Source organism: Arabidopsis lyrata (genome assembly GCF_000004255.2).
Source record: "Arabidopsis lyrata subsp. lyrata unplaced genomic scaffold ARALYscaffold_6, whole genome shotgun sequence".
NCBI lineage: Eukaryota > Viridiplantae > Streptophyta > Magnoliopsida > Brassicales > Brassicaceae > Arabidopsis > Arabidopsis lyrata.
The window spans coordinates 11,388,578-11,416,502 of NW_003302550.1; the positions used below are offsets into that span (position 1 = coordinate 11,388,578).

At 31.7% G+C, this 27,925-nt stretch overlaps 5 protein-coding genes across 6 annotated transcripts; 4 read left to right on the forward strand and 1 right to left on the reverse strand.

The window, feature by feature from the left end:
• The first annotated feature begins 3,473 nt into the window (after positions 1-3,473).
• LOC9308229 lies at positions 3,474-14,857 on the forward strand. The gene is given in 10 exon segments (XM_021020447.1): positions 3,474-3,581; positions 3,730-3,816; positions 3,926-4,037; positions 4,040-4,113; positions 4,202-4,360; positions 4,444-4,497; positions 4,579-4,710; positions 4,873-4,900; positions 4,903-5,191; positions 14,664-14,857. Coding segments are annotated over 10 exon segments (1,047 nt in total). The 3' UTR covers positions 14,668-14,857.
• LOC9308230 lies at positions 7,566-9,894 on the forward strand. 2 transcript variants are annotated; one of them, XM_021020616.1, is made up of 7 exons: positions 7,566-7,847; positions 7,978-8,064; positions 8,159-8,347; positions 8,457-8,615; positions 8,709-8,762; positions 8,851-8,976; positions 9,428-9,894. In XM_021020616.1, exons 1-7 carry the CDS (start codon positions 7,740-7,742, stop codon positions 9,812-9,814), a joined length of 1,110 nt encoding a protein of 369 aa, XP_020876275.1. In that variant the 5' UTR covers positions 7,566-7,739; the 3' UTR covers positions 9,815-9,894. The 2 variants fall into 2 exon arrangements, with proteins under 2 accessions (XP_020876275.1, XP_020876276.1); XM_021020617.1 differs by lacking the exon at positions 8,709-8,762.
• A 2,619-nt stretch (positions 14,858-17,476) lies between the features above and the next one.
• LOC9308232 (putative nucleobase-ascorbate transporter 10) lies at positions 17,477-21,510 on the reverse strand. The gene is made up of 14 exons (XM_002874213.2): positions 20,698-21,510; positions 20,487-20,584; positions 20,013-20,189; positions 19,818-19,918; positions 19,650-19,725; positions 19,506-19,565; positions 19,050-19,255; positions 18,855-18,951; positions 18,670-18,756; positions 18,498-18,556; positions 18,277-18,368; positions 18,106-18,183; positions 17,841-17,995; positions 17,477-17,737 (listed from the first exon to the last, which is right to left on the reverse strand). Exons 1-14 carry the CDS (start codon positions 20,834-20,836, stop codon positions 17,519-17,521), a joined length of 1,644 nt encoding a protein of 547 aa, XP_002874259.1. The 5' UTR covers positions 20,837-21,510; the 3' UTR covers positions 17,477-17,518.
• Positions 21,511-22,177: 667 nt separating this feature from the next.
• Positions 22,178-23,067, forward strand: LOC9310327 (keratin, type II cytoskeletal 1). Its single transcript, XM_021023718.1, has one exon. The coding sequence runs from the start codon at positions 22,379-22,381 to the stop codon at positions 22,808-22,810; it is 432 nt and encodes a 143-aa protein (XP_020879377.1). The 5' UTR covers positions 22,178-22,378; the 3' UTR covers positions 22,811-23,067.
• A 704-nt stretch (positions 23,068-23,771) lies between these two features.
• LOC9308233 (probable boron transporter 6) lies at positions 23,772-27,625 on the forward strand. The gene is made up of 13 exons (XM_021023616.1): positions 23,772-24,355; positions 24,436-24,518; positions 24,620-24,812; positions 24,893-25,031; positions 25,103-25,268; positions 25,341-25,507; positions 25,601-25,774; positions 25,864-25,959; positions 26,025-26,144; positions 26,224-26,543; positions 26,627-26,909; positions 26,998-27,117; positions 27,199-27,625. Exons 1-13 carry the CDS (start codon positions 24,246-24,248, stop codon positions 27,244-27,246), a joined length of 2,019 nt encoding a protein of 672 aa, XP_020879275.1. The 5' UTR covers positions 23,772-24,245; the 3' UTR covers positions 27,247-27,625.
• The last annotated feature ends 300 nt before the right edge of the window (positions 27,626-27,925 follow it).

Genomic DNA, 27,925 nt, shown 5'->3' on the forward strand with positions numbered 1-27,925 from the left:
ACATGCGCTCATTCATATTACACTGAAAGCCCCATTTTCCACTCCTACTACTTTTTTTTTATTTTTAAATGCAAAAACATAGTTTCCTTCATTCAAAAGAAACCGCGTTTACAAAGATAAATAGGAGTTCCGAGAAACTCAGAAGAGAAACAGTGGAGACATATGCATAAGCTATTTATTTCCACTCCTATTACTATTTATTTCTCTAATTTAGACATAAGTTCATGATAAATTTTCTCCACTTTGATTTGACATGTTAGTAGAACGTACTACCAATATTATCACTTGATTCTTAAAACGTCATTACTTTATACTCCCTCCGTTTCGTTTTACTTGTCGTTTTAGAATTAAAATTTTGTTTCATAATAGTTGTCGTTTTAGGTTTTCGATGCAAATGTTTGGTGAAAATTCCAGTTTTATCCCTATTGTTTTAATGTTTCGGCCAATGAATTTTTATATAAAATATATTAATAAAGGGTAAAACTGAAAATTTAATGTTTTTCTTAATTTGTGTGAGAAAACCTTAAACGACAACTAAAACGAAACGGAGGGAGTATAAGCAAACTGCACCATACCATGAAATAAAATCTAAAAAACAAACAAACCAATCACTACAAAAAACACGGAAAGTAACGTCGTTTAATATTGAGTGTAACGTCGGTTAGAAATTGACTTAAAACTAATACTGTCGGTTTGAAGACCGTCGTATTATTGTATGACGTTAATATTGTCTGACTTTAACGTCATTTACAAAAAAAGTTTGTAAAACTCTCTAGCATAAGATAATAAACCAAATAAATTTTAGACTCGATTTACGTAGTGAACCCTCCTTTAGTGGGTCCTCATATGATTCATCAACAAATTTTGACATTTAAAAAAGGAAAACACGAATTTTATGAACCAATATTTTAGTCGGTTAGTAAACCGACGCCAAATTCCTTGCACCAAAAAATCTTACGTCGGTTAACGAAGTGATTCTAGTAAATTGACGTTATCCATCGTATATTTTGTAGTGAATAAATAAAAAAGTTGAAAAGAAACGACAATTACAAAAGCAAGGTAAAAGAAAAGGACGATTACAAAAGCTCCGGTCCGGTGAATGACGTGAAGAGATGGATTGTGGAAATTAGGCCTGGGCATAAAACCCGAAATCCGAAAACCGATCCGAAACCGATCCGAAAAATCCGGAACCGAATCCGAACCGAAGAGTCACAAAACCCGAATGGATAATGAATTCTCCTATCCGAATTACCCGAACCGAATCCGATCCGAACCGAAAACCGAAAGGATATCCGAAAACCGAAAATAAAATTAAATATCCAAAAATATTAGTTATATTTAATTTTAATTTTATAGCAAATAACAAAAATATCCTAAATAACCTATATTTCAGAAATTTTTTAGTTATATTTGTTAAAATTATACATATTTTTACAAAATTTCACCAAATTTTAGTAAGATTAAACCAATTTTTATTTAAATTGAACAATTTTTTAGTTTTTTTTCCCGAAAACCGATCCGAATCCGACACACATCCGAACCAAAACCGAATCGATGACTCATAAAATCCGAACGGATAATAAATTCTTCTATCCAAATTATCCGAATCCGAATATATCCGAACCGAAACCGAACCGAAAAGTCATAAAATCCGAACGGATAATAAACTCTCATACCCGAATGATCCGAATCCGAATATATCCGATCCGAATATATCCGATCCGAATCCGATCTGAAATCCGAATGCCCAGGCCTAGTGGAAATTGAGGCGAAGAGTCAAAGTTTCAAAATGACGTGAGGAGGCAGGGAGAGGCGTGAGAAAAGTTCTTAAAAACCCTAGTAAACTATTTTTACCCTTAACTTCTTTTTAAATATTTTTGGAAAACATGTATTTATATTAATTAATATGTTTACATATTAGAGACGCCAGTTTTTGCTCGAGACGTTGTGGAAACGTCCCCATATCTAAATCTTTGTCGTCCCATCCACGGCAAGCCGTCCCTGCCTTGCCCGTAACGTCTTGGACCTGGTATTTTTTTATTTTTTTATTTTTTTTATTTTTATTTTTTTTTTATGTAGAGACCTTATTGTATATTAGTTGTTGCAAAAAATTGACTAGATGTTGATATGGGTTTCGTCCCACCAACATTTGCTCGGCCCATCAGAAAATGATGACCAGCTCCAGGGACGTTCACCAAGCAGGTCAACAGAAGTCGGCCCATCTGTCATCGATTTGCCAAGAAGTCGGCCAATTTGCATTCGATCTGCCAGGAAGTCGGCCCCTCCGTACAACGCTACGCCGCCACAAAGCACATGTGACCTAGCAGTCCCACATCGATCCTAAAGAGGATTAAGTTGTCACATCATGGCTATAAAAGGAGGAATCAATTACGAATGAAGGATTTATTTTGATGGCTTTTATAGAATTTGCCATTTTATCAAAAAAATTTGAAAATTGCCATTTTCTTGTAAACAAAAACACAAATTTACACATAATGCTTAGGTTTATTAAGTTCCATTTTTTTGTAGGGTATAGTTTTTGTTATAAAGTATATGCTTTATAAAATTATTTTTCCAAATTTTTAGTTTTTAAAAATGGCAAAAATGGCAAATTTGAAAGAATGTTGAGAAAATGACAATTTTGAAAAATGGTTGAGCAAAAATGGTTTTTTAGATAATAATCCCATAAAAAGAGGGACCTAGCTTCAGAGGAAGAACAAGTTAACTGGAGTAGAAGTCAGGAGTTTATCCGATTCTATCATGACGAAAAAAAAGAAACAAAGATAATATCATATCATATAATCATTTATTGTTGTTTTCTCTAAATTAATTATTTTATGATCATTTGATTACATTTCTTTATCACTTTATTAGTTTAAAAATATTTATATACTCTTAATACTAGTATTGTATAGTATCAAAATGTAATCATATTTATAGATGTCCAATATTAAATTTTATATGAATGGTAATATCCACCAGACAATATTATATATATATATAAGTATTTTGAATGGAGTTCGAAATTACAAAATATAGTAAAAATCAGAGATGAATTGACTACACATAAACATAAACTAAACAAAAGACAATAATAAACTGGGTCAATAGTCAACAACACACTGATTACGAATTTTTTGTTTAATTGACGATAAATTATTTATTATTGATAACGTAATAAGTAAATCCTTTTCACTTTCTGGCCAAAGTACGATTATTCCCCATTCAATAATCATTTACGTTATATAGTTAACTATATGATAATGATCTTGTCCTTCTTGCTAATCACGTTCATAATATGAGACTCCAAAATTTTCGTACAAAATGTTTCCATAATATTTACAGTCAAATATTTGTATTTTCTTAGTTAGAATGTATTAATTACTTTTAGAAAAGTCAAACATACGTAGTGCTTATAATATGTATATATAAGTAACATAGTGTTTTCATTCTTGAAGAAACATAACTATAAAATGTCTACAACAATTAAGATAACTCTGGTTTTGAATCTCTTGCATCTATTGTTCGTAGCAGCCCTAGTTCGTTCAGATCAAAATACGTTGCCTCTCAGATCCTTCAAGGTCAGTGTTAATATTTTGAGAACTTGAGACACTTGTGTCCCTCATTATTTTGATATATTTAATTGAATTAACATCTTTTTTTTTTTTTCTTATATCATGGATTGAGTTCAAGATCGTCTCATGTCTTTTTGTTTTTGGATATTGACAGATAAGTGAAAATGCTAAATACGATTGTGTAGATATTTTTAAGCAACCAGGACTTAATCATCCCTTGCTCCAAAACCACACAATCCAGGTGCATCGACCTTTAAAAAATTCGTCTCCTACATGATTTTGATTTTTTTTTAATTTATTTTTATAAAATGTGATTTTAAATTTGACTATAAATTTTATTCTTTGAAAAGATGAAACCATCAATTTCAAGAATTAAATTAAGGAATCACATTGGCAACAACAAATCATATTCGAAGAAAACAAGTTGTCCAGATGGAACCGTTCCTATATTGAGAACCTCAAATGATACAACATCAAGGCACAACTTTTCTCCGAAAAATATTTCCATCCCCTGTCAACCCATAGTTCTGGAGCACATGTAAACATTCAATTTTCTCCTTATACATTAGATCTAATTATTTTTGTGTATTTCAAGTAGTAATGTCAATATAACTGGCTCTTGGTAGATTGCTGGAGTAAGGTCACGTGCTGGTCCATTTCATGGTGTAGAAGCTTGGTATGATGGATATGCGCTAAACGTTGGACGATATCAGATTTCATATAGCCAAATATTTATAGGCAGTCGATTGAATAACCAAAACAATTTTATCCAAGCGGGTTATATTGTAGGTTTTTATTTTATAGGTTTTAAAAAATAATCATTTATTAATATTTCATTGTATTAAAGTATTGCAAATCATTTTGACAGATAAATCCAGGTTTCTTTCGCACCGGACAACTTTGGACGTATGCATTTTGGAAGGTGTGCATGTGAACATTTTTTTTTCTTAAAATTATTTATTCTTAATACTAAAATTGTAAATATTAAACATGATTTTAATAGGGTAAAGATGGAAAAGGATGTTACAATACAGCATTTGATGGGTTTATTCAGGTTTCGAGAAAATTTCCCATAGTCCAACCCATAGACCTTAAGCCAGGAGTCCCTGATTGGTCGCGTTGGTCCATCCATCAGGTATTATATTTCCAGATTTTATTTATTTATTTCTCATTATGAATCATATTAAGATGTATTTGATTATATAATAACACTTAGCTTTTAAAGTAATGTACTAGCATATTCTTTTTTGTTTTTTTAACAAAATGCATTTGTTTCATTTTTTAATGTATGAAAAAGGATAAAGGAACTAGAAATTGGTGGCTTACTCAATATCGAATGGACCTAACGAAGATATTGGATATTGGTCAAAAGAGCTCTTTAATCTTATTGACAATGGTGCTACTACGGTTGGAGTTGGGGGTGCAGTACAAGCTTCTGGTTCAGGTGAAAGTCCCCCGATGGGTAATGGTAATTTTCCAGTGGGAGGCCGCTTAGACTCAGCATTGGTTACAAATATTGAAGTTTTGGATTCCAACTATAACAATCGTAAAATGAATTCTTTTCCTACTGAGATTATGGTATATAGTCCAAAATGTTATGGGGTAAGATTGGTAAGGTGAAACCATTTCATCGAACTCGACTCGGTTTCTTTTTCAATTATGGTGGTCCAGGCGGAAACTCTTGTTGAGTTTAACACATTACATTGTAATCTTTAGACCGGGTATTTAATAAATAAGAATATTATTCTGAATTAATCATATGAAACTATTATACAATTAAGTTACTTAACTCTTTTTTGTTATCAAGGTTAAATTCTATTTTGTCTGCTAACAACTTAATTTAGAATATAGAGATAGTCTATAATTATATAAAAATTAATTAAAAGTAATGAGTAAAGAAGAGATCAACAAGTGTTTCCGACCCCCACGAGATACATATATTCAGGACAATGACAATAAGGAGTATGAGGTAGAACACTAAAGGATCTACTGGATCCTTATTTTCTAGTTAAATTTTCTCTCTTAAACTTGTAATTTAAAATTTATGATATATATAATACTAATATTTTTCAAGAAATAATTTAATTCAATTTAGTTACATATTTTCAATTTTCTTATGGAATCAAAGTATCAAATATTTTTGAATGTATTAAACAATAATAATTGCATTATTAGTTAAGCAGGCCCGGTCCTTCGATTTTTGGTGCTTAATGCATACTTCAATAATATAATTTTCTATTTAAAACTATTATTAAAATTTAAAAAAAAAACTGTTAGAGAAGAGACTCAAACTCGGGACATGACACTAATTTAAAGACTACATAACAACAAGACTAAGGAAGATTCTTAATAATATGGCCCTAAAAACTTTTTTTATATTTTGTGGCCTAAAGTAAATGGTTTGGCTGCTCTGCTTTATGGGTGGGTTGAGCCTGTAGTTAAGACTCTGTAGTTAAGACTCCTATATAAGACATTCACCAAATGTTTTATATCTGAACTAAAAAATGATGTTGTTTTGAAATTAGGGATAAAATCAATATTTGGTAGTTTTATCTCCAATATCGATTTTATCTTTAATACCAAAACAACATCATTTTTGTGTGCACAACATCATTTTTGTGTACACAATACAACTAAACCGACAAAAACTACATCGTTTTGTTTAGCCACACTTCATATCACACGTCTAATTCAGTACCGTTAGACGGTTGACTAACACCGTATAGGTCAAAGGAGGAAACAGTTAAAGGACTTACGGTTCAAGTAGGTCATCTAAATTTTCTGTTGGTTCATGTTTAAAAATGCTTGGTATCATTCTTTGAGTATATATAGAAAGACATTTTGCAAAATGTTTGGGTTGATTTTTGCCGTTTTACCCAATACTACAATTATTAGCATAAAGAGTTGGCAAAGAAAAAAATATTAGTTATATTGTATGATATTCTGTTTCACTCTAATTAACCATTCAATTTTACACTTGGTATACGTTGGTCTTCATATACTAAATCAAAAACTTTAAAATATAAACGCATATTAAGTGAGGTTTCATACGCTTATGATTTATTTTTTTCAACATTTTGGTCTTCCTTAAGTTTTTGGACTACCAGTCTACCACTCATCTCCATTCCATGTATGACTATTAAATATTTTCACATGTTGAATAATTTATGTTCAGTTTTCAAAATTTAAATTATAGTATATGCAACAACAAAATCTACATTTTTTTATTATTATATGGATGATATGATGATTTAATTTTCTCAAAAAAATAAAATCAAACAATGAAGAAATTTGAAATATAATGATTAAAAATAATTAACTTGACATACTTTGACATGAAATCTTCTTTATTCAATTAACCCATTTGATTAGCTACTAAATATTTTCAGATTTTATTAATTGTTTTGAAAACTAATTAGATTGCCAAACTTTTAATTTGATCTTTTTGTCATTAATGACTTTACTTAAATTATTATTTTAGAGAATTTTTATGTTAGTATTTTATGTAATATTTATAATTTTAAATTTCTTTACTTAAATAACTTATATATATATAATTACTATTTTTAATATTTTCAATTAATAGTGGAGATTTCTATATAATTTATATAGTGAAAAATCAAAATATTGATATCTATAAGGGTTAATATATAATATCTATAAAATGAATAAATTTTTTTGATTTATATATATATATATACATATATAATATTAATGAATATTGTCATAAATAAGTTAATTTTATCTTTTAGAAATTGGTTTGTAATCTTCAAAATCTTATTAAAAGATTTTATGAAAACTAAATCTGAAATATTAGTTACTTCTTCAATTAATTATTTTGAAATACAATTATAATATATTCCTATTCTAATTTCTTTTTGTTATTAGTAAGGGCATTATGATAAAAGGTGCCTTTTGTTTTTTTTCGTTTACGGTCAAAGTTCTACCATTTCCCACCTTATTTAATGATCTTGTTCTTCTTCTAAATTTTGTTTATAATATGAGGCTCCATAATTTTCGTATATAACGTTTCCATAATAAGTTCAGTCAAACATTTATATCTACTTTATCGTATTGTTGATTTTCTCTTCTTGAGATCGTAATATATATATATATAAATAAAATAACATAGTGTTTTCAGTCTTGAGGAAACAAAACTAATTAATGTCTACAGGAGTTAGGATTGCTCTTGTTATGAATCTCTTACCTTTTTTGTTCTCACCAGCCCTAATTCGTTCGGATCCAAATATGGTACCTCTCAGAACCTTCAAGGTCAGTTTTGAAACAAAAGAAATTAGTCCAACATCAACGTATCTATAGTCGGATATGTCATGGACGGAGTTCAACATCGCCTTGTTTATTTTTGTTATAAAAAGCTTGATTGTTTTTTTGTTATTGGCAGATACGTGAAAATGTAACATATGACTGCATTAACATTTATAAGCAACCGGGACTTGAGCATCCCTTGCTCCAAAATCACAAAATCCAGGTTCATGGACGTTTCAGAAATTTGTCTCCTATGAACATTTTACTCTTATAAAAATTGAATTTAAATTTGACTATATAATTTATTTTTTGAATAGATGAAACCATCATTTGCAAGACATGAATTAAAGAATCAAACTGACAACACTAAAACATATAAGAATAAAATGGGCTGTCCACATGGCACCGTTCCTATATTAAGAAATTCAAAAGAATATATCACCAATGCACAACTTTTTGCCGAGAAGTATGTCTATCCGCTATCAGGCGATAGTCCTGGAACACATGTAAGCTTTCAATTTTTTTTCTTATTTGCTTAGCTATGATACTTTTTTGTATGTATATTTCAAGTATTAGTTATGTGTATATATGTCACTATAACCGGTTTTTTGGTAGATTGCTGGAGTGAAGTCACAAAATGGTCCATATCACGGTGTAGAAGCTTCATTTAGTATACATAACATAAACATCGAAAGAGATCAAGCCTCATATGCTCAATTATATGTAGGCAGTGGTTTGAACAATAAGGTCAATTTTATCCAAGCAGGTTGGATGGTAAGCTTTACATTTTTTATTGTTTTTTTTTTGCTTTATCCACTCGTTAATTCTCTAGGTATAGTCTTAAAGTATATAAAAGTTTTTTTTTAGATAAATCCAAGTCTATTTGGCGATGGAGATGTTTGGTCATATGGATTTTGGAAGGTCTGCATGTGAAAGAAATTATTTATGGTTTCTATATAAGCAAAAATTGTTAAATCAAATACCATTGAAATATTCAATATTTTTATAGGGTGAAAATGGAAAAGGATGTTATAATACGGCATGTCCAGGGTTTGTTCAAGTATCACAGGAGGTTCCCATAGCCCAGCCCTTGGACCAGCCACACGAACATTTGTTGCATTACTCCATCCACCAGGTGATTTTTCAAGTCTTTAATACTAATTCATTTATTTTGTAAACCATTTAAATAGTCATTATGTTATTTTTATAAACTGTTTTAAGGATTTTTTTTTATTCTCTTTGATTCTTATATTATTATGCAAAATTTAAAATTAATTTTATATTTTGTAAACTTTTTTATAGTTATTTTTGGTGTTAATAATGATATATTAAATCTGCAATTTTTAAATGTTAGATTTTTAAGCTAAAACATGCTTAAGAATGAATGATTTTCTTAATTTTCACATATGTCATTCCCACTTAGTTTTGGAGGATTTATGAATTTTAAAATTAACTTTATGAATTGAAATATATAGTGACTATAACCTGTGTTGTTCGAACACACTACTCTTAAAGTAATTTGATTAGCACATTATTTTGTTCTTCAATTTTTAATGATTTTTTTTTTTTATCTTATACACTAAAAGGATAAACAAACAGGAAACTGGTGGATTACAAAACTGATACTAAATGCACCGAACATAGATGTCGGATATTGGCCAAAAGAATTATTTAACCTAATAGGTACTGGTGCAAATATGGTTGGAGTTGGAGGTGCAGTTCAAGCTTCTCATCAAGGTTCAAGTCCTCCAATGGGTAATGGTAAATTTCCGACTGGAGACCGAAAGGAATCAGCAATGTTTGCAAATATTGAAGTCTTGAATTCCAACTATGAACAACGTAGAATCGATTCTTTTCCTATGGAGAAGTTGCTAGATAGTCCAAAATGTTATGGCATAAGAACCGATAAAGTAAAACTACTCGACTTTACTTTTAATTATGGTGGTCCAGGAGGAAATTCTTGCGGAGTTTGACATTTGCCAATGTAGTCTTTTTAAAATGGCTTTTAATAAACTTATTTTAAATTAATAAATATGAAATTGTTAGTACACCATGTTAATTATCAATCTTTCTCATTACATTTACTAAAAGAGTTAACGTGATCGACTAACAACTGCAGAAAATCATATAGAAAAATATAGAAGAAATATTTTGATATATCGTAAACTGTTTTTTAAAACATCAATCCTAAATATAGATAACGTAATAAAAGAAATCAATGAAAATGTTATGGTAACACAAGGAGGCTCAGAGTTTTGCATTAGTCAACCTGACCAATACCAAAATTTTCATAATCAAGAACACAACAATTTCTGCAGAGATCAACGAAAGATGCATAAGAATTATAATTTTTGTTTTAGTCAATCGATTATATAGGAGAAAACTTACTTTTTAAAAACGATGGAAGAAGCTTTCTAATTTGGGGATTAAAAGTCTTTGCCTAACTTTTAAATTATTTAAATGATTATATGACATATTATTCAATTTAATGTCGTAATAAGAGTCTTAATAATGTCAGTTTTTGATATATGAAATTTGAAATAGAAATCTTTTGAGATTTAATTGATCATAGATCATGAGATCAATTAAGTACCAAAAAAAATATTATTATTGTGACCCTACAACATGACGGTAAGATACGTCATTTTCTTAACGTCGTTTTGGAACCAACTTAAAACGTTTTTTTGGCGTCGTACTCGTTCTATTAAACAACGTTAAAGTTTAGTATTTATGTATCAAAATCTGGCGTCGCTTTAGAACACAATTTCCAAGAATTCTGACAGAGCATGGAGAGACAGAACATCTATGTGGTAATATATTGATGCTAATGCATTTAGAATTTTAGATAGACGCATGATCAAAGAGTAGGTGTACTATCTTGAACATAATAAGTTTGTAACGAAGGACACACTTGCCTTGATTAATTGAAAACTTCGAAATGAATTTGTTGAATAATTGATTTTTTTTTAAAAAAATTTCTCTGATTTCCCGCATTGAAGTTAATTATGGCATTGGAAGCCACGATGGTCAGATTCTTTGCGTGACTAGCACTCAATTTGATACTCCATAAAAAACGATCAAGATTTTATGAATTTCAACAATCCTTCGTCATGTCCAGTTTGCTAACTCCTTATAAGGCATTATTCACAGATCACGATTTTCCAACTTAAGCACATCCATGAACCAAAACATTTGAACAACCCATAGAGGAAATTAAAAAAGAATCACAACAAAAAAAAATTTAACTTAAAAAAAAATAAAGAATTACAACATGAACAAAAGATCGAGATAATATATACAAAGGCCGCCAATCCATCTTCTACATGAGATTGAGAATGGCAGAACCTGAACCGAACTCTAAAAAGTAATATTCTTGGAACCCAAAAAACCTGAATTGGTCTCCTCCCAGTCCCAATCACTTTTTAGGGATAAAAGGATAAAGAAGATGCCGTGCCTGAGGGTTTAGGGTTGATGAGTAACAGAGTAAGGGCTCTGGCGTGTTTGACGTGAATACGATGAGACCATTTGGGCTTTCTTTTCTAATGTTTTCAGAGTTCATTGCCTTCATCGAGAAAATTTCAAGGATCATCCACTTTACAGAAGGAATGATCAGGAGACGATGAGTTCTGCTTCAGGTTCTATTGTTTCACTTGGGGATGTTTTACCACTCTATTCAGATCCAATTGATTCTGTAGAGACCTTGTTGGTGCAAAAAGTTGACTAGAGAACAATGTGGAGTACAACGAGGTCTCTACATTAAAAAAAAAACAGAAAAAACCAACATCTGTGGAGGGTTAGGTCAATCCTCTTTAGGATCGTCTTGTACATTAGTTGTTGCAAAAAGTTGACTAGATGTTGGATATGGGCTTCGTCCCACCAACACTCGCTTGGCCCATCAGAAAATGATGACCAGCTCCAGGGACATTGACCAGGTCAACGGAAGTCGGCCCATCTGTTATCGATTTGCCAAGAAGTCGGCCAATTTGCAATCGATCTGCCAGGAAGTCGGCCCCTCCGTACAATGCTCCCGCCGCCACAAAGCACGTATGACCTATCCGTCCCATATCAATTCTAAAGAGGATTGAGTTGTCACATCATGGCTATAAAAAGAAGGACTTAGCGTCAGAGGAAGAACACTGGAGTAGGAGTTAGGAGTTTATCCGATTCTATCATGACGGAAAAAAAAAAAGAACGATAATATCATATCATATAATCATTTATTTTTGTTTTCTCTAAATTAATTATTTTTATGATCATTTGATTACATTTCTTTATCACTTTATTAGTTTTAAAATATTTAGATACTCTTAATACTAGTATTGTATAGTATCAAAATGTAATCATATTTATAGATGTCCAATATTAAATTTTATATGAATGGTAATATCCACCAGACAATATTATATATATATATAAGTATTTTGAATGGAGTTCGAAATTACAAAATATAGTAAAAATCAGAGATGAATTGATCCTCATATTATCATTGCCACGGCTTTAGAGGAAATGGAAGAATGGACTACACTTAACCACAATACTAATCTTGAAACCGCAGAGGAGGCTAGCCGTGGAGGTAGACAGGTTTTAAGGTGGTTGAAGCCTCCTTTAGGGATTTTAAAATGCAACATTCATGCTTCTTGGGTAAGTGTTACGGCTCACTGTGGGGGTGCTTGGATTTTAAGGAACCACTTAGGCAATGCTCTATTTCATGCTAGAGATGCTTTTCTTCCAAGAATGAACAGACTCTCTACAGAACTACACTGCCTATTGTGGTGTCTTCGCAGTCTTCATGATCTTCATATTAACAACTGCGAAATCTGGTCGGATTGTAACGCGGCAGTGATGGCATTGGAGAATCCTTTGGAATGGCCGAAGTATCGTTCCCAGCCCGATAAAATCTTACAAGCAATACGGGTGATGGGGTAGGTAAGCTTTCACCTCTCTTCACCGAAAGCCAATACTTTGGCCAGGGATATTGCTTGTAGTGTCACGAAGGAGGGACGGTTTACATCGTATCTTGCGCTAGGAGGTCCATCTTGGCTCCACGACCGGATTGAGAGAGAACGCATAGCTTCAGCATGAGGTTCTCTTGTAATCTTCTTTGCTCTGTTTTTTAATGCCTTCTTTCTCCTTTGGTTTATTATGTCCTATGTTTCGATTGACTCTGTTTTATACTTCTGGTTTTATATTATTATATGAAAGACGTTAAAAAAAAAAAAAAAAAAAAGACAATAATAAACTGGGTCAATAGTCAACAACACACTGATTACGAATTTTTTGTTTAATTGACGATAAATTATTTATTATTGATAACGTAATAAGTAAATCCTTTTCACTTTCTGGCCAAAGTACGATTATTCCCCATTCAATAATCATTTACGTTATATAGTTAAATATATGATAATGATCTTGTCCTTCTTGCTACTCACGTTCATAATATGAGACTCCAAAATTTTCGTACAAAATGTTTCCATAATATTTACAGTCAAATATTTGTATTTTCTTAGTTAGAATGTATTAATTACTTTTAGAAAAGTCAAACATACGTAGTGCTTATAATATGTATATATAAGTAACATAGTGTTTTCATTCTTGAAGAAACATAACTATAAAATGTCTACAACAATTAAGATAACTCTCTTGCATCTATTGTTCGTAGCAGCCCTAGGCCCCTAGTTCGTTCAGATCAAAATACGTTGCCTCTCAGATCCTTCAAGGTCAGTGTTAATATTTTGAGAACTTGAGACACTTGTGTCCCTAATTATTTTGATATATTTAATTGAATTAACATCTTCTTTTTTTTTCTTATATCATGGATTGAGTTCAAGATCGTCTCATGTCTTTTTGTTTTTGGATATTGACAGATAAGTGAAAATGCTACATACGATTGTGTAGATATTTTTAAGCAACCAGGACTTAATCATCCCTTGCTCCAAAACAACACAATCCAGGTGCATAGACCTTTCAAAAATTCGTCTCCTACATGATTTTGATTATTTTTTAATTAACTTTTATAAAATGTGATTTTAAATTTGACTATAAATTTTATTTTTTGAAAAGATGAAACCATCAATTTCAAGAACTGAATTGAGGAATCACATTGGGAACAACAAATCATATTCGAAGAAAACAGGTTGTCCTGATGGAACCGTTCCTATATTGAGAAACTCAAATGAATACAACATCAAGGCATAAACTTTTCGCCGAAAAATATTTCCATCCGCTTTCAACCCATAGTTCTGGAGCACATGTAAACATTTAATTTTCTTCTTATACACTAGATCTAATTATTTTTGTGTATTTCAACTAGTAATGTCAATATAACTGGCTCTTGGTAGATTGCTGGAGTAAGGTCACAAGCTGGTCCATTTTATGGTGTAGAAGCTTGGTATGATGGATTTGCGCTAAACGTTGGACGATATCAGATTTCATATAGCCAAATATTTATAGGCAGTCTATTGAATAACCAAGAAAATTTTATCCAAGCGGGTTATATTGTAGGTTTTTATTTTTAGGTTTCTAAAAAAATCACTTATTATTAATATTTTATTGTATTAAAGTATTGCTAATCATTTTGACAGATAAATCCAGGTTTCTTTCGCACCGGACAACTTTGGACGTATGCATTTTGGAAGGTGTGCATGTGAACATTTTTTTTTTCTTAAAATTATTTATTCTTAATACTAAAAAAAATGTAAATATTAAACATGATTTTAATCGAACTCGACTCGGTTTCTTTTTGTAAATATTCTTAATGATTCTTTTTGTAAACACTCATGTAAATATTCTTAATGATTTTACCATTAAAATGTAAATGGTAAGGTGAAACCATTTCATCGAACTCGACTCGGTTTCTTTTTCAATTATGGTGGTCCAGGCGGAAACTCTTGTTGAGTTTAACACATTACATTGTAATCTTTAGACCGGGTATTTAATAAATAAGAATATTATTCTGAATTAATCATATGAAACTATTATACAATTAAGTTACTTAACTCTTTTTTGTTATCAAGGTTAAATTCTATTTTTTCTACTAACAACTTAATTTAGAATATAGAGATAGTCTATAATTATATAAAAATTAATTAAAAGTAATGAGTAAAGATTTTTTTTTTAAAAAACACTCTTCAAATTTGCTAAGAAAAAAGCAATTTCTTTGTCTTCTCTCCACTTTTATTTTTTCTCATATCTTTTTAGAATGTAAAATTTACATTTAGAATTAACGTCAAAAATATATTATGTTTCTCATATTCTTTACAAGATATAGTTTTTAACTTTTTGAAAAATTCATATGTCAAATAGATAATACAATCCATAATAACCCAACATTTGACCTATCTATTACAATCCAACTCATTTGTTTCATTAACTCGTTAGGATATCTCACACCTTATTGCTCCATCAATCTATTATAAAGTCAAAATATTCTCACAAGAATTTAAATGGCAGATTGGTTGGTTCGATATATAGGGGTGTTAAAATGGATCGAATATATTCGACTTGACTTATGGCATGAGATTATAAAAAATGGAATCAATATTTTCTCATGCTTGAATTCTCTAACTATGAACAAACGTAGAATCAATTCTTTTCCTATCGAGAATTTGATAGATAGTCCAAAATGTTATGGAATAAGAATTGGTACACAGTAAAACGATTTTATTGTACTCGACTAAGTTATTTTTTCAATTATGATGGTTCAGAAGGAAACTCTTGTTGAATTTGACATTTGCTGGTGTAATCTTTAGATTTGGTATTTAATAAACTTATTCTAAAATGTAAATAACAAACTATTCTAAAATAAGTTCTTAGAAAACAAAATGAATAAAATTTGCATATTAACACTAATTAAATTTTTTTATGGTTTTGGCTTATAGAGATTTGGTTCTTTAGCCATGAAAACTTCAAATAAAAGCTTTCAAGTTGTCTTGGTCATCTTAAAAAAGGTATGGGCCAAATCTCTTTGTTAGAGGAAACTAATTGGCGTCTACATATACCATTTATCAGATCAACGGCTGATCTATCTCTATTCTTTTTTTTATTTCTTTTATGCTTTATAGTCAAATCATGTTTTCTGTTACCATGATCATGTCTGAGTAGTTCTCTTGTTAGGTTTAGGGATTCTCAATAGGGATTTAGATGAATTGTTAGATCGATTACTAGTTAGGATAATATCTTTATAGTTCTTCATCTTTGATTGATCTTAATGCTAATTCTAGAGTAGCTAACTAGAATTTGATCTTAGGATAATAATTAGACAAGAGAGTGCGCTTATTACCTGAACTATCTTAGGTGAGCAAAAGTAGATATTCTCAGACTAGAGTTGGTTTAGATACTTTTGTGAACATGTCAAACTTGATCGTTAATGCTTGTTTAGTTTTGGGATTTACAGACGAGAGTTAGAATTCCTACTATTAGGCATATATATATTCAATACACACGAGAGTTGGTTGATTATAGTTTTGTGATTTGAGTTCTAGAACGCTATTTAATAATTTCTAACAATATTGGTAGATCTACAATTTAGATATTTTCTGAGAAATTCCGTGAACCTGACATTTTTCCCCATCTTAATTTACACTCGATTTAATTGCTTTTTCTGTCTATTAATTTACTTGTTCTGTTTATCTTAATTTCGAAACTGTTAACTTTTTGTGTGAACAAAATAATTTTGTGAATCTGACCCTTAAGTACTACGACTCTCTCTTTATTTGAGGGATTTGCTTAAGGTTAATTTGAGCTTATCACCGCTCTTTTCACTTTCTTCATCGTTAGAATTATCTCTACGTAAAGTAAGAAAATGCATGAACAAACTACAAGTTCTTTAGCTGCAAGCTCTTTACCATAAAGCAGTGAGAGATCATCAAGCTTTGGAGAATAAAAACTCTGAAATTGAAGAAAAAATTTCAACTTTGTAGAATGAAAATCAAATGCTTAGACATGTATGTCTCTCTCTCAGTTTGAGATTACGTTCATTGTGATTTAAGAGACTGTCACAATGCATTTGTAACGGTTGTGATTACGAATGTATTGAAATGTTCAAGTTTTGTTTATTTCTGGAGATTCTTAAGTACACAATGGCTAACAAGAAGGGAGATGGTGGTGGTTCTAATCCTGAGTCTTGACACATATGTTTGATCTTTTTTCTTTTCTTTTTTTTGGATAATATTTACAGAAAAAATGTGTGAATTTATGGGAAAAAAATCACCAATGTTGATAGAAATAGAATGTCTGACTTTCTAGTAGTGCCAAAGCAGTTTTGTAAAATGGAATTTTTATTTGTTTCTAAGAAGGATTTTACTTGATATAATATGTTAAGATTGTTTTCAGTAATTACATTATCAAAAACCATTAAATAAATGCTAAGAAATCTTGAAAGTGTTGGAGGTTAAGATATCAGTCTATGCATCATTAGATATAAGAAGTTGGTTAATCTAGTATATAAATTAAAAAATGAGAAATTACGGCTTAAATAATTTAAACAAATTAAGCTCCATATATGCAATAATCGAACAAACTATTAAAGCTTCTTATAAAATATTTGAAGATATATATGTAACTAGATGAATAAATTGTAAGAAAATATATTAGCACTCTAAACTTCTAGATAGACATAAAGAAAGAGAGAGGAAACATTCAAAAAGACAAAAGAATAGAAGAAGATATTAGTGAAAGTTTCAATGAGAAGGGAAGAATTTGTTGAGGTTGCAAGGTAGACCGTAAAACTCATCGTTTCGCACGTCAAGATTGAATAGTCGAAATTTATCCCACCATTTCAGTCCGCAATCTTTCTTGGCTTCATCGTTTTCACGACACAATGTGCAATCAAGCACTATCGCTATTATTGCCGCAACCGTTGTGTGGGACATGAATATCACTCTTATCACATCTTCCAACTGTTTTGTATTTACACAAAATAATTTTCAATTTGTTAAGTTATAAAAAAGCATTTGTAATTTTAAAAATGTGCTTTAAAGTATATAAGAAGATGTAATTTACCCAATTCGAGCGATGATCAGACCGCCAACCTCCATTGTAATATTCTCTGAAATATTGAGGGATTGAAATAGCCATGAAAAAAGAAAATCCTACAATGAATTTGGTGTTGAAGCTATTGAGGTTGCAGAATTGTAGAAAACTAAGTCCCGCGGAAGCTGCAACCAATTAAATTTTATTTTATTTTTAGTAATAAATACATATATTAATATAAAATGTAATTTTACACTTTAAAGAAATTATAAGTGTAATAGATAAAGAGACTTACATACAAAACACAATACGATGCAATAAAGAGATGCCATGATTGGTAATGGTATTGACGCGAAAAACGCTCCAAACTTTCCTGCATTTTGATTAAAATAAATAAGTTATCAAATCAGTAAACAATTCAAAAAATCATTTAAAGATTATAATAGGTTATAAGAAATTCTTTTACCAAAAATAGAGAAAAAAAGCATGAAGGCAGCTGATATTTGTATCACTCTTCTACTCCCAATCTTAGTCATTGCCAAAAGTCCAACATTTTCTCTGAATATTAAGGTACACCCATATCAAAATCATATCATTAGTCTTTAGTTAGTATACTTTATATATTATATACTAAAGATAAATGCTCAAAAAATTAAAAATTTGTAATTTATAGATAAGTTTCGTTACGTTGATGTTGTGATCCCCGTGATGCCTCCAAGCATGCCATTGAGTAATACGCCAACTCCCTACAAGATATTTATTCAAATATTCATAAGATGATGAAATAAATAGTTAATAAACGGTATAAAAAAGTATGTTTTTTTTAAATGTGACTTGATTAAGTTTTTGTTAGACTAACCAGCCAGCCATTACCACGACTAACAACCGATGGTGGAATCGGCGTCGCACTTCCATATCTTGCTGATGCATAGAACAAACCAGTCGACTACAATAGTACATAAAATTTATCACTCTTCATAGTACTCTAAATATTATTTTCAATGATTTTTAATTTCAATTTTATGTATAAGAATAAAGTTTAACCTCGAAGAGAGTGACGAAAGACGCAGCCATCATCGCAAAGGAATCAGTGATGTCGAAAGTTGGGCTTCCCCATTGAAAAGGATATGGTATGTATATCCTATTATTCACATTAAAAGAATAAAGATAAATTATGAATACCAAAATAGTGAAATCTCTACATGGAAAAAAATGAACATTTCAAATAGAAGAACTGACCAAGGAGTGTTGGTGATGAGACCAGTACGATCTGTACGACAACTGGTTTGAGTAGTCTGAGACTTGTGGTCATAAACACCACTCGATGTGAGTAGCTGAGCGAACAACCATACCACTGGAATGCATAACATCATCCCATAGCGGTCGCATCTGTTTCCATCCCAAATCATCGCCCCTTTTTTCATCTTCAAAAAACGCGGTAAGTACTGCACCCGACAAAAAATAAATTATTTTGTTAATTGTAAATGCCAAAGCCAAGCATAAGATAAAAATACTCTTAACAAAAATAGTTTACGTAAACTTAAAAATTAAAAAGTGACATGTAAAATGTACACGTAACCAAAATAAATTGCGTTGGCTAAATTAGTGTTTTTCGATGATCTATATTTTATTTTTTTCTAATTGTGTAAGGATTTAAAACAAAAGAAAGCTAAGAAACAACGGTTAGAACTTTACCTGAGTGACAAAAACAAGTAAGATCAACCCAGGAAGTCCTACTTCAACGCATCTTGCTAACTGAAAAATGAAAGATTTTTGCATCATATTATAACTCTACATAATTATTCAATAATTAATAAAAACATTTGGGTATACACATACCAAAGGGAAGCCAATGTGGTAGAGTCCCAATCCGGTAAATGTTGCCAAAGGAGCAATGGAGAGTGGGCTTAGAAATCTAATGAGCGCAAATAAAAAATACATTCATGTTTAATGTTAGAAACATAATAAGGTATGTCTCCTTTGGCAAAATAATATTAAGTAATTTACCTAACAATATTTCTCCATACGCCTAGAAAACATACAAGAACTTGGAAACATCCGGTTATAATCAAAGCTCCTTGTATGCTTCTCATTGTTCTCACAAACCTCTGATTAGTTATGTTATATACATCAAACAATTTATTATTAGTACAATATAGTTTGTAAAATTAATGATAATAATACTAATGTTATAAGACTTACTTCAAAAGGATCAGTGTAGTAAGTGAATCGGGTCGAATAAATGATGGAAGTGATAGGTATGATATAGGCATAAGAAGCCGCAGCTATCACAGGCAATCGAGTTCCAAAGAAAGACTGGAACAATGTTGTTAATCCAGACACAAATAGTAATGTTTGTATTACTTTAACTTTTTCTGCCTGAAAATGTCAAAACATATATAGAAAAAAAAATCAAAATGTATGTATAGAAAATTTAATATTTACAAGAATTTAATAGAAATTTTGTTTTTCTAACCGAAAGAGTATCATAACCCAAATTTTGAAAACATAGTAATTAACCAACTCCAAAAAATAAAGTGAAATAGTAACTAAAAAAACAAAATCATATTTTTAAAATCAAAATCTGGAAGAGCATATTTGTGTGTGTTGAGGTTTGTTAATAGTTATGTAAGATGTTTTAATAATTTTCAAAAAAATAAAGACATCTCAACTTACATCACCACCTCCCATGAGTGGAACTAATAGACTTGGAATGAGAACTGTGATGCCAAGACTCAACAAATAATGCTGGAAACCCAACACTACGGCTTCAACTGCAAACACCAAAAATATTACATTTACACACACACACACACACTAATAAGATATAAAATAAATAAATTAAAATAATAAGTTAATAACCAAAATTCAATAAAACGAAACTTACACCAAGGAGGAGGACTGTTGACGCAGTATTGGATTCCGGGGAGTTGTTCTTTCACCGGGTGGGGTTGTAACTCCTCCGTCCGGTTTGCTGCTCCGTTGTTTCCGCCACCACCGTTGCCGCCACCACCACCATTTGTCATGATTGTAATTAGTATATTTTTTTTCCTTCATTCAAAGTAAACAATTTAATCAATAAACGGATCGATGAACCTTTAGTGTACTTTTTACTCAAATCTTTTCATTACATACTCCTAAAAAGTTTATGGTGATCGGCAATTCGGCAAACAACTTCGGAAAATCTATATATAGACAAAAAAAAATCAATGAAAATATTAAGAAACAAAAGGAGACCGCGAGTTTTGCACAAGTCATCCTCACCAATACCAATACAAAACTAAATGTGTAGAGATCTCAAAACAAAGTACCAGCGAAAAAGAGGAGATAGAGGCGGCAGAGAAAACTTACTTTTAGATCAAAGAAGCTTCGGTAGATACAAGTCAAGTGAGAGGTTATGAGAGACTTTTGAAAGAAGTGAATGATTGGAGAAGTGAAGAAGAAGAAGAAGTCAAAGAGACTTGGGGATTATATGTTGTAACCTTTCCAGCTTTTATTATTTGAATCAATAAATGACATTTTATACAATTAATGGAGTCATAAAAGTCTAAATATTGTCAGTTTTTGATATATGAAATTTGAAATAAAAATCTTTAGAGATTAAATTGACGTCAACGAGATTCTGTAATTTGAGATCAAAATTTTTAAAAAATATTGTTGTGATATAAATGTAATTGGGAAACTATTTTCTCTAATTTTCAGCGTTGTAGCAAATAATGCAAATACATTGTATATGACTTGACTAATTGCTATATAAAGTATAGAAGATTTGTTACTTGATGATCTAGTCTGATCAGTAACTAAATTATTGAATTATATTGCCATGTTTCTTTTATCCAATCTTAGCTTAGATAAGTTAAAATTAACTGGTATTACTAAGTGAAAACTGATATGCCTAGGAAAAAAAAAAATAGAAACCCTTAATAAAAACTGAAAGAAATAAATGTCAAACAAGTTTCAGTATAAACCCCAAGATCGATCGAGAAGCCAAGAGCAAATATGAAGACCTCCATGAGCACCATCATCATCTTCTTCAAGGCCTTTGTTGCTATCGTTGTTACATCCATAGCTCCGAGAGAGCTTGCATAAGAAGAAACATTTTTACATTGTATCCAACCCAACCACACCGTATTTAAAAACATTTATAACTCACATTTTAAAATTTGTTCACCAATCCATGAATAAAATATTAGTGAGATTATCTAAAGCATGTAATTTCATTTTGGCTTTTTTCCACCACTATTGGTTTTTAATTGAAAAATAATTATTATTCTCTAAGAATAAGAAAATAAACACCAAAATGACAATATAAAACTTGATGAATTCAGTATAAATTGTAGAAATAACTAATATTACCAAAAATTAACAGATAAATAAAATTGGCAAATAATTTCAATGTCAAATTTGCAGAAAGATCTACCGCGTCTGATTTCTCACAATTCTCATTTTTCTATTTCACGAATAAAATTTGTTGTTTCCCAACTAAGAACGGAAACGTAAAATTCGATGACCCTTATATATATGTAAAACGTCAAAAAAAGAGGGGCTGAGAAGGCACAAGCATAAACATGGGTTTGACAAAAACGTCGTTGCTTTTCTATTTTCTCTTCGTTCTTTATTTGCATCACAACTTTGTTTCCGTTGTAGACTCACGATCCTTACGTCTAGCCTCCGTTGACACCAGCCATGTTTCCACCATATCCAAGCCAGAAGGTGTTATTGGCTACGGTGAGAAGACGTCGAAATTAGCAGTCTTTATCCGAAAAGGCGGTGGCGGTAAGGGAGGAGGAGGACGTGGTGGCGGTAAGGTAGGAGGAGGACGTGGTGGCGGATACGACCGTCTAAGGCAATCTCGCGGTGGGCTAGGCGGGTATCCGTTTTTTTCGGGTATGTCGCACCACCATCGTTCAAGCGGTAGCCGGAATCTTGGAAGGCCAAGGTGTGGTTTCGGTTGGTTAGGTTTATTATCGGCTTCGGCCGGATTATTGTTGGTTTCGTAGAGTTAATTAGTATTTATTAGAATTTTAATTTAAAGAGAGTTTCTTAGATATATTTGAACTTTTAATGGATTTTAGAAGGCAAATAGTCTTGTAGGAGTATCATTAAACCATTAGTTTACTTTTTTTGTTCTAAACAATTTACAAGCACGCGAGATTGTCAAAGACTCAAACTATGTTTCTAGAAGGAAACAAAGAAACATCTCTCTATGTATTAAGTTGACACGTTAGAATTGATAATAACTTTTAATTTTTAAAAATCTTACTGTAATTTGGACAAAGCAAAAGTGGTATTGCATTGTCTTTTTAAAGGAGGCTAAATACTGGGTTGTTGCAAACGTGGTGATCATGTTAGTTAGCAACTTTAAAAACTAAATTTTATCTAATAAGAAATCATATTTATAATGTGTTATATTGTAAATGTTTAAACTGCTTAAAATCGTCTAACTTATGAATAAACATTCCAAGCACTAAACGACAGGTCACGCACGCTTGTTTAGCGCCTAGCGAATTCTTCAACATTGATTCTATGTTATACTTTTGGTTATAGTCTTACTAATTATTGTCGTCGGAGTTATCTACCGGTGCATAATACGTTACCGACAAAGGGTGAATCTACAAGTAGCTCCAATGGCAAATCAAGAAATCTAGATGGACGTCTAAAGTTTTTTCATTAGTTATTACAATAATTGCTCTAGTTTGTGTAATATTTATTAAGATAATGTAATGTAAACTAAAAAAGATTGTGTAATGCATATGGAATATTCATAAGAATATATAAAGTTACAATGGTTAAGTTAAGTGTTTAAAATTTTCAAAACCCGTTCATCAACTGGCAAGAAAAATTACACATCAACATTTTCTAATTAAAATTTAATTTTGTCATTTCCACTAATAGATTCTCTACTCAATGGATGAAAACGTTTAGGTCACATGCATACTCAAAAAGTTTTTGAGTGAACGCTTTGACAAAGAACGCTAATTTAGAAAACACTAATACTTAGTATTAATTTAGAAAATCTAATTAGGTTTTATCAACCAAATAAAGGTCAAACTATTTATCATCAAAACTAACTAACCAGGCTAACGTGTCATGGAGTTTAATTAGTTTTCATAACACCATTATTGTTGAAACTGTTAGAAGTTAGAATCATGTGTGGAAAAATTACGCGGTTTACTATTAATCATGTTTTTATTTTTATCAATACAAGTTTCTCTGTCTTGTCTTTTTGAATTTCCTTTGATTTCTTCCTTCTATGTCTAACATATTCCTCGATTCTTGAGCTTTCCAGGTATGTCGAAGTCGATTCATCAATATATGTTTAGAAGCTTATTTCTAATGATCTATTGAAGTTTCAATTTCTCTAGAATTATGCTGTTTTAGGTTGTAATTGTGAATGCGTGTGTAACACGCTAGGTACTCCGGATTGATGCAGCAATGGAGAGTGAAGGAGAAGGAGGTCCATTTCAGGGAATACTTCGAGATATCGAAGGTAGACGAAAATGTTACAAACAAGATTGGATTCGTGGCATAAAAACCGGTATAAGGTAAGTTAATTAAATTTCAATCTTTCTTGAAATGTAAATTGATGCTAAACATTGAATTCTTGATTTCAATGTTTCACTAGAATTTTGGCTCCGACTTGCTATATTTTCTTTGCATCGTCTCTTCCTGTAGTTGCCTTTGGTGAGCAATTAAGTAAACATACAGGTATATATATATATAAATATTTCTTTTCCATGTTGCTTTTTTTTTTATGAATCTCCTAGAGAATTACCATTGATGATTTTTACTTAACTTGTGGTTAAAAGGCGGAGCTCTAAGTGCAGTGGAAACATTAGCTTCTACTTCGATATGCGGAATCATCCATGCGATTTTTGGTGGACAACCATTGTTGATACTTGGGGTTGCAGAGCCAACCATCATTATGTATACTTATCTTTATAGTTTCTGCATTAGTAGACCGGATATCGGTCGAGAACTTTACCTAGCTTGGGTTGCATGGTAATGATCACAGAAAATAAATAGTATTGTTAGTGAATGTAATCTGTTTTCTAAGAGTTTGTTGTTATATGTTTCCGCAGGGTTTGTGTATGGACTTCAGTTTTGCTTATCCTTCTTTCGATATTTAACGCGGGCACAATCATCACGAGGTTTACGAGAATCGCTGGGGAACTTTTTGGCATGTTGATTGCTGTTCTGTTTTTACAAGAAGCTATCAAGGTAAATAACCAACTTCATTTTCCAGGTTAATCAGTCAACAAGTAACATGCCTAGTTATGATACATTTTCAGGGATTGATCAGCGAGTTTAACGCCCCCGAAATTAAAAATCAAGAAACAGGGAAATCTCATTTCCTCTTGTTGTATGCAAATGGGTTGCTCGCGGTAATTTTCTCGTTAGGCCTTGTATTCACCGCGCTAAAGAGTAGAAGAGCAAAATCTTGGAAATACGGCTTTGGTACGTTATTGTCTATTTACGTTCGTTCATGATATGTGTACATTGATATTCACTTAGACCACTTAAAAACAGGATGGCTTCGGAGTTTCATTGGAGATTACGGTGTTCCTTTAATGGTCTTGTTATGGACGGCATTGTCTTACACAATTCCTAGTGAAGTACTTCCAAGTGTTCCTCGGAGACTGTTCTGTCCTCTTCCATGGGAGCCAGCTTCATTGTATCATTGGACTGTAATCAAGGTAAGATTTTAAATATATATGAAAAAAAATGATTCAATGATCAATCCAAATGCAAAACTTATAGAAATATCATGCAAAACTTCTTATATACAGGACATGGGTAAGGTACCGGTAATGTATATATTTGCTGCGTTTATACCCGGTGTGATGATAGCAGGACTTTACTTCTTCGACCATAGTGTAGCTTCACAAATGGCACAACAGAAAGAGTTTAATCTAAAGAATCCTTCTGCTTATCACTATGACATCTTCTTGCTTGGAATTATGGTTAGTTTTTTAATGTTCTTAAAACTGATTTAAAGATACTTTCTTCATGGAGAAACCAATTGAATCTTGTTGTTATGGTGGTTTTATAGACTTTGATATGTGGACTACTTGGACTTCCTCCTTCAAATGGTGTTCTTCCTCAGGCTCCAATGCACACAAAGAGTCTTGCAGTTCTCAATCGTCAGGTAAAAACAAATACATATGAAAAAAAGAAGAGTTGAAACAGAGATGATGATTTTTTTTTTGGCAGCTGACACGCAAGAAAATGGTGAAGAAAGCAAAGGAGTGTATGAAAATGAAAGCTAGCAAATCAGAAATATATGGAAGAATGCAATCAGTGTTTATAGAGATGGAGACATGCCCACCTCAGGTTATTAATTATAATGCATTCTCCTATATCTATGGAAAGAAAAGGTTTTAAGTAAAAAAGAGTTAAAAAAATTTTGCAGGATAATTCAGTAGCAACAGATTTAAAAGAGTTGAAAGAAGTTGTAATGAGACCGGACCAAGGAGCGGATACAAAAGGAAAATTCGATCCGGATGTGCATATAGAGGCTAACTTGCCGGTTAGAGTAAACGAGCAAAGAGTGAGCAATCTTTTGCAATCAGTTCTTGTTGGTTTAACACTTCTTGCAGTGCCAGTCATCAAAATGATCCCAAGTTCAATACTTTGGGGTTACTTTGCTTATATGGCGATAGACAGTCTCCCGGGAAACCAATTCTGGGAGAGATTGTTGCTTCTCTTTATTCCTCCTAGCCGTCTTTTCAAGTTAGTTAATATAAATCCTTTCCTTTAGTCTATTTTTAGAAAGATCTGCTTTTCTTAATCACTGGTTTCATCATCTAATGCAGAGTCTTGGAAGGAGTACATGCTTCATTTGTGGAGTTAGTACCATACAGAGTGATTGTAACATTCACACTTTTCCAGTTGGTTTATTTTCTCTTGTGCTATGGTATGACATGGATTCATATGGCCGGGATATTTTTCCCGGCGCTCTTCTTTCTACTCATAAGTATAAGAGAACACTTGCTTCCCAAGTTATTCCATCCCCAACATCTTCAAGTGCTAGATGCTTCTGACTATGAAGAAATAGTAGCAGCACCTATACAACAACACTCAAGTTTCGCATACCGGGTAAAGCTTTTTTCGCTTTTGTATGTTCTGGTCTCTTAATGAGTTTCAAACTTTCAATTGAGTCAAGAGGTTTCTGTTTCGTGAGCAGAAACTAGGGTCTTCTCATCATTTATCAGAAGGTGAAGATGAATTCTACGACGCGGAGATATTGGATGAGCTGACTACAAGCAGAGGTGAAATAAGGATCCGAACCATAAGTTTTAAAGAGGTAATCAAAATCTTTCATATTTATTATACTCAATCCAAGAATTGATATTAAAAAAATGCATAAACAAGAATCTTGTTTCAGGTGCATCCGGAGCCTGAAGAGAAGCGTGTAACCTTTGAACCACATTAAAAAATAATCTTTTGCAGCTGTTTTTGTATACACATACATTGACTATGTTATGGTTTTCCTTATAGTGAAACTATGTTGGCAGCAGTTATAACCCTTAGTTTGTCCTCAAATCTGAGCTATCGCATTCAAATTATCCAGTACTTGTTGCATCAGAGGTCGTTTATACGGGTGACGCTTAAGGCATTTTTTTATAATCTTGTACATAGGTCTTCCCTCTTCATAAGGATATATATTCTCTAAATCCAAATCGATCACCTCCGCCATGAATACCTTGTCATCTCGTATTACTTGTTTTGCAAGGTTAATGCGCGTAATTTCAAGACCAGTTAAGATCTCGAGTAGTATAACACCAAAGCTGTAAACATCGCACGCTATTCGCATCCCTGCATGTATATGGTAATTGCAAAATTGGTAAAACTTAGTGTCTTTAAACTTTAATAGTCATTGTAGCTTAAGAGAGAAAGAGGACGCAAAAGATTGTTGCCTGAGCCTATGTATTTGAGAGGTGTGTAGTGACATCTAGCTGGTTCATCTACATATGAAAAGACTTGCTCTTCATAGTCTATCAACTTGAGTCCAAAATAAAAAAACTCTTGCGCTGAAATCCTACATTATCAATACATGCCATATAGTAAGGTAGGGAAAAGCCGAGGCAAATCCATACCGAATCTAGCAAGAT

Coding starts and splice junctions, on each gene's coding strand:
- LOC9308232 (XM_002874213.2), bottom strand. CDS start 20,836: ATGACAAATGGTGGTGGTGGCGGCAACGGTGGTGGCGGAAACAACGGA. Junction 19,919..20,012: donor ACTACACTGATCCTTTTGAA/GTAAGTCTTATA, acceptor ATAACTAATCAG/AGGTTTGTGAGAACAATGAG. Junction 19,726..19,817: donor GTATGGAGAAATATTGTTAG/GTAAATTACTTA, acceptor TGCGCTCATTAG/ATTTCTAAGCCCACTCTCCA.
- LOC9308230 (XM_021020616.1), top strand. CDS start 7,740: ATGTCTACAGGAGTTAGGATTGCTCTTGTTATGAATCTCTTACCTTTT. Junction 8,065..8,158: donor TCCAAAATCACAAAATCCAG/GTTCATGGACGT, acceptor TTTTTTGAATAG/ATGAAACCATCATTTGCAAG. Junction 8,763..8,850: donor GGTCATATGGATTTTGGAAG/GTCTGCATGTGA, acceptor ATATTTTTATAG/GGTGAAAATGGAAAAGGATG.
- LOC9308233 (XM_021023616.1), top strand. CDS start 24,246: ATGGAGAGTGAAGGAGAAGGAGGTCCATTTCAGGGAATACTTCGAGAT. Junction 24,813..24,892: donor TACCTAGCTTGGGTTGCATG/GTAATGATCACA, acceptor ATGTTTCCGCAG/GGTTTGTGTATGGACTTCAG. Junction 27,118..27,198: donor GAACCATAAGTTTTAAAGAG/GTAATCAAAATC, acceptor ATCTTGTTTCAG/GTGCATCCGGAGCCTGAAGA.
- LOC9310327 (XM_021023718.1), top strand. CDS start 22,379: ATGGGTTTGACAAAAACGTCGTTGCTTTTCTATTTTCTCTTCGTTCTT.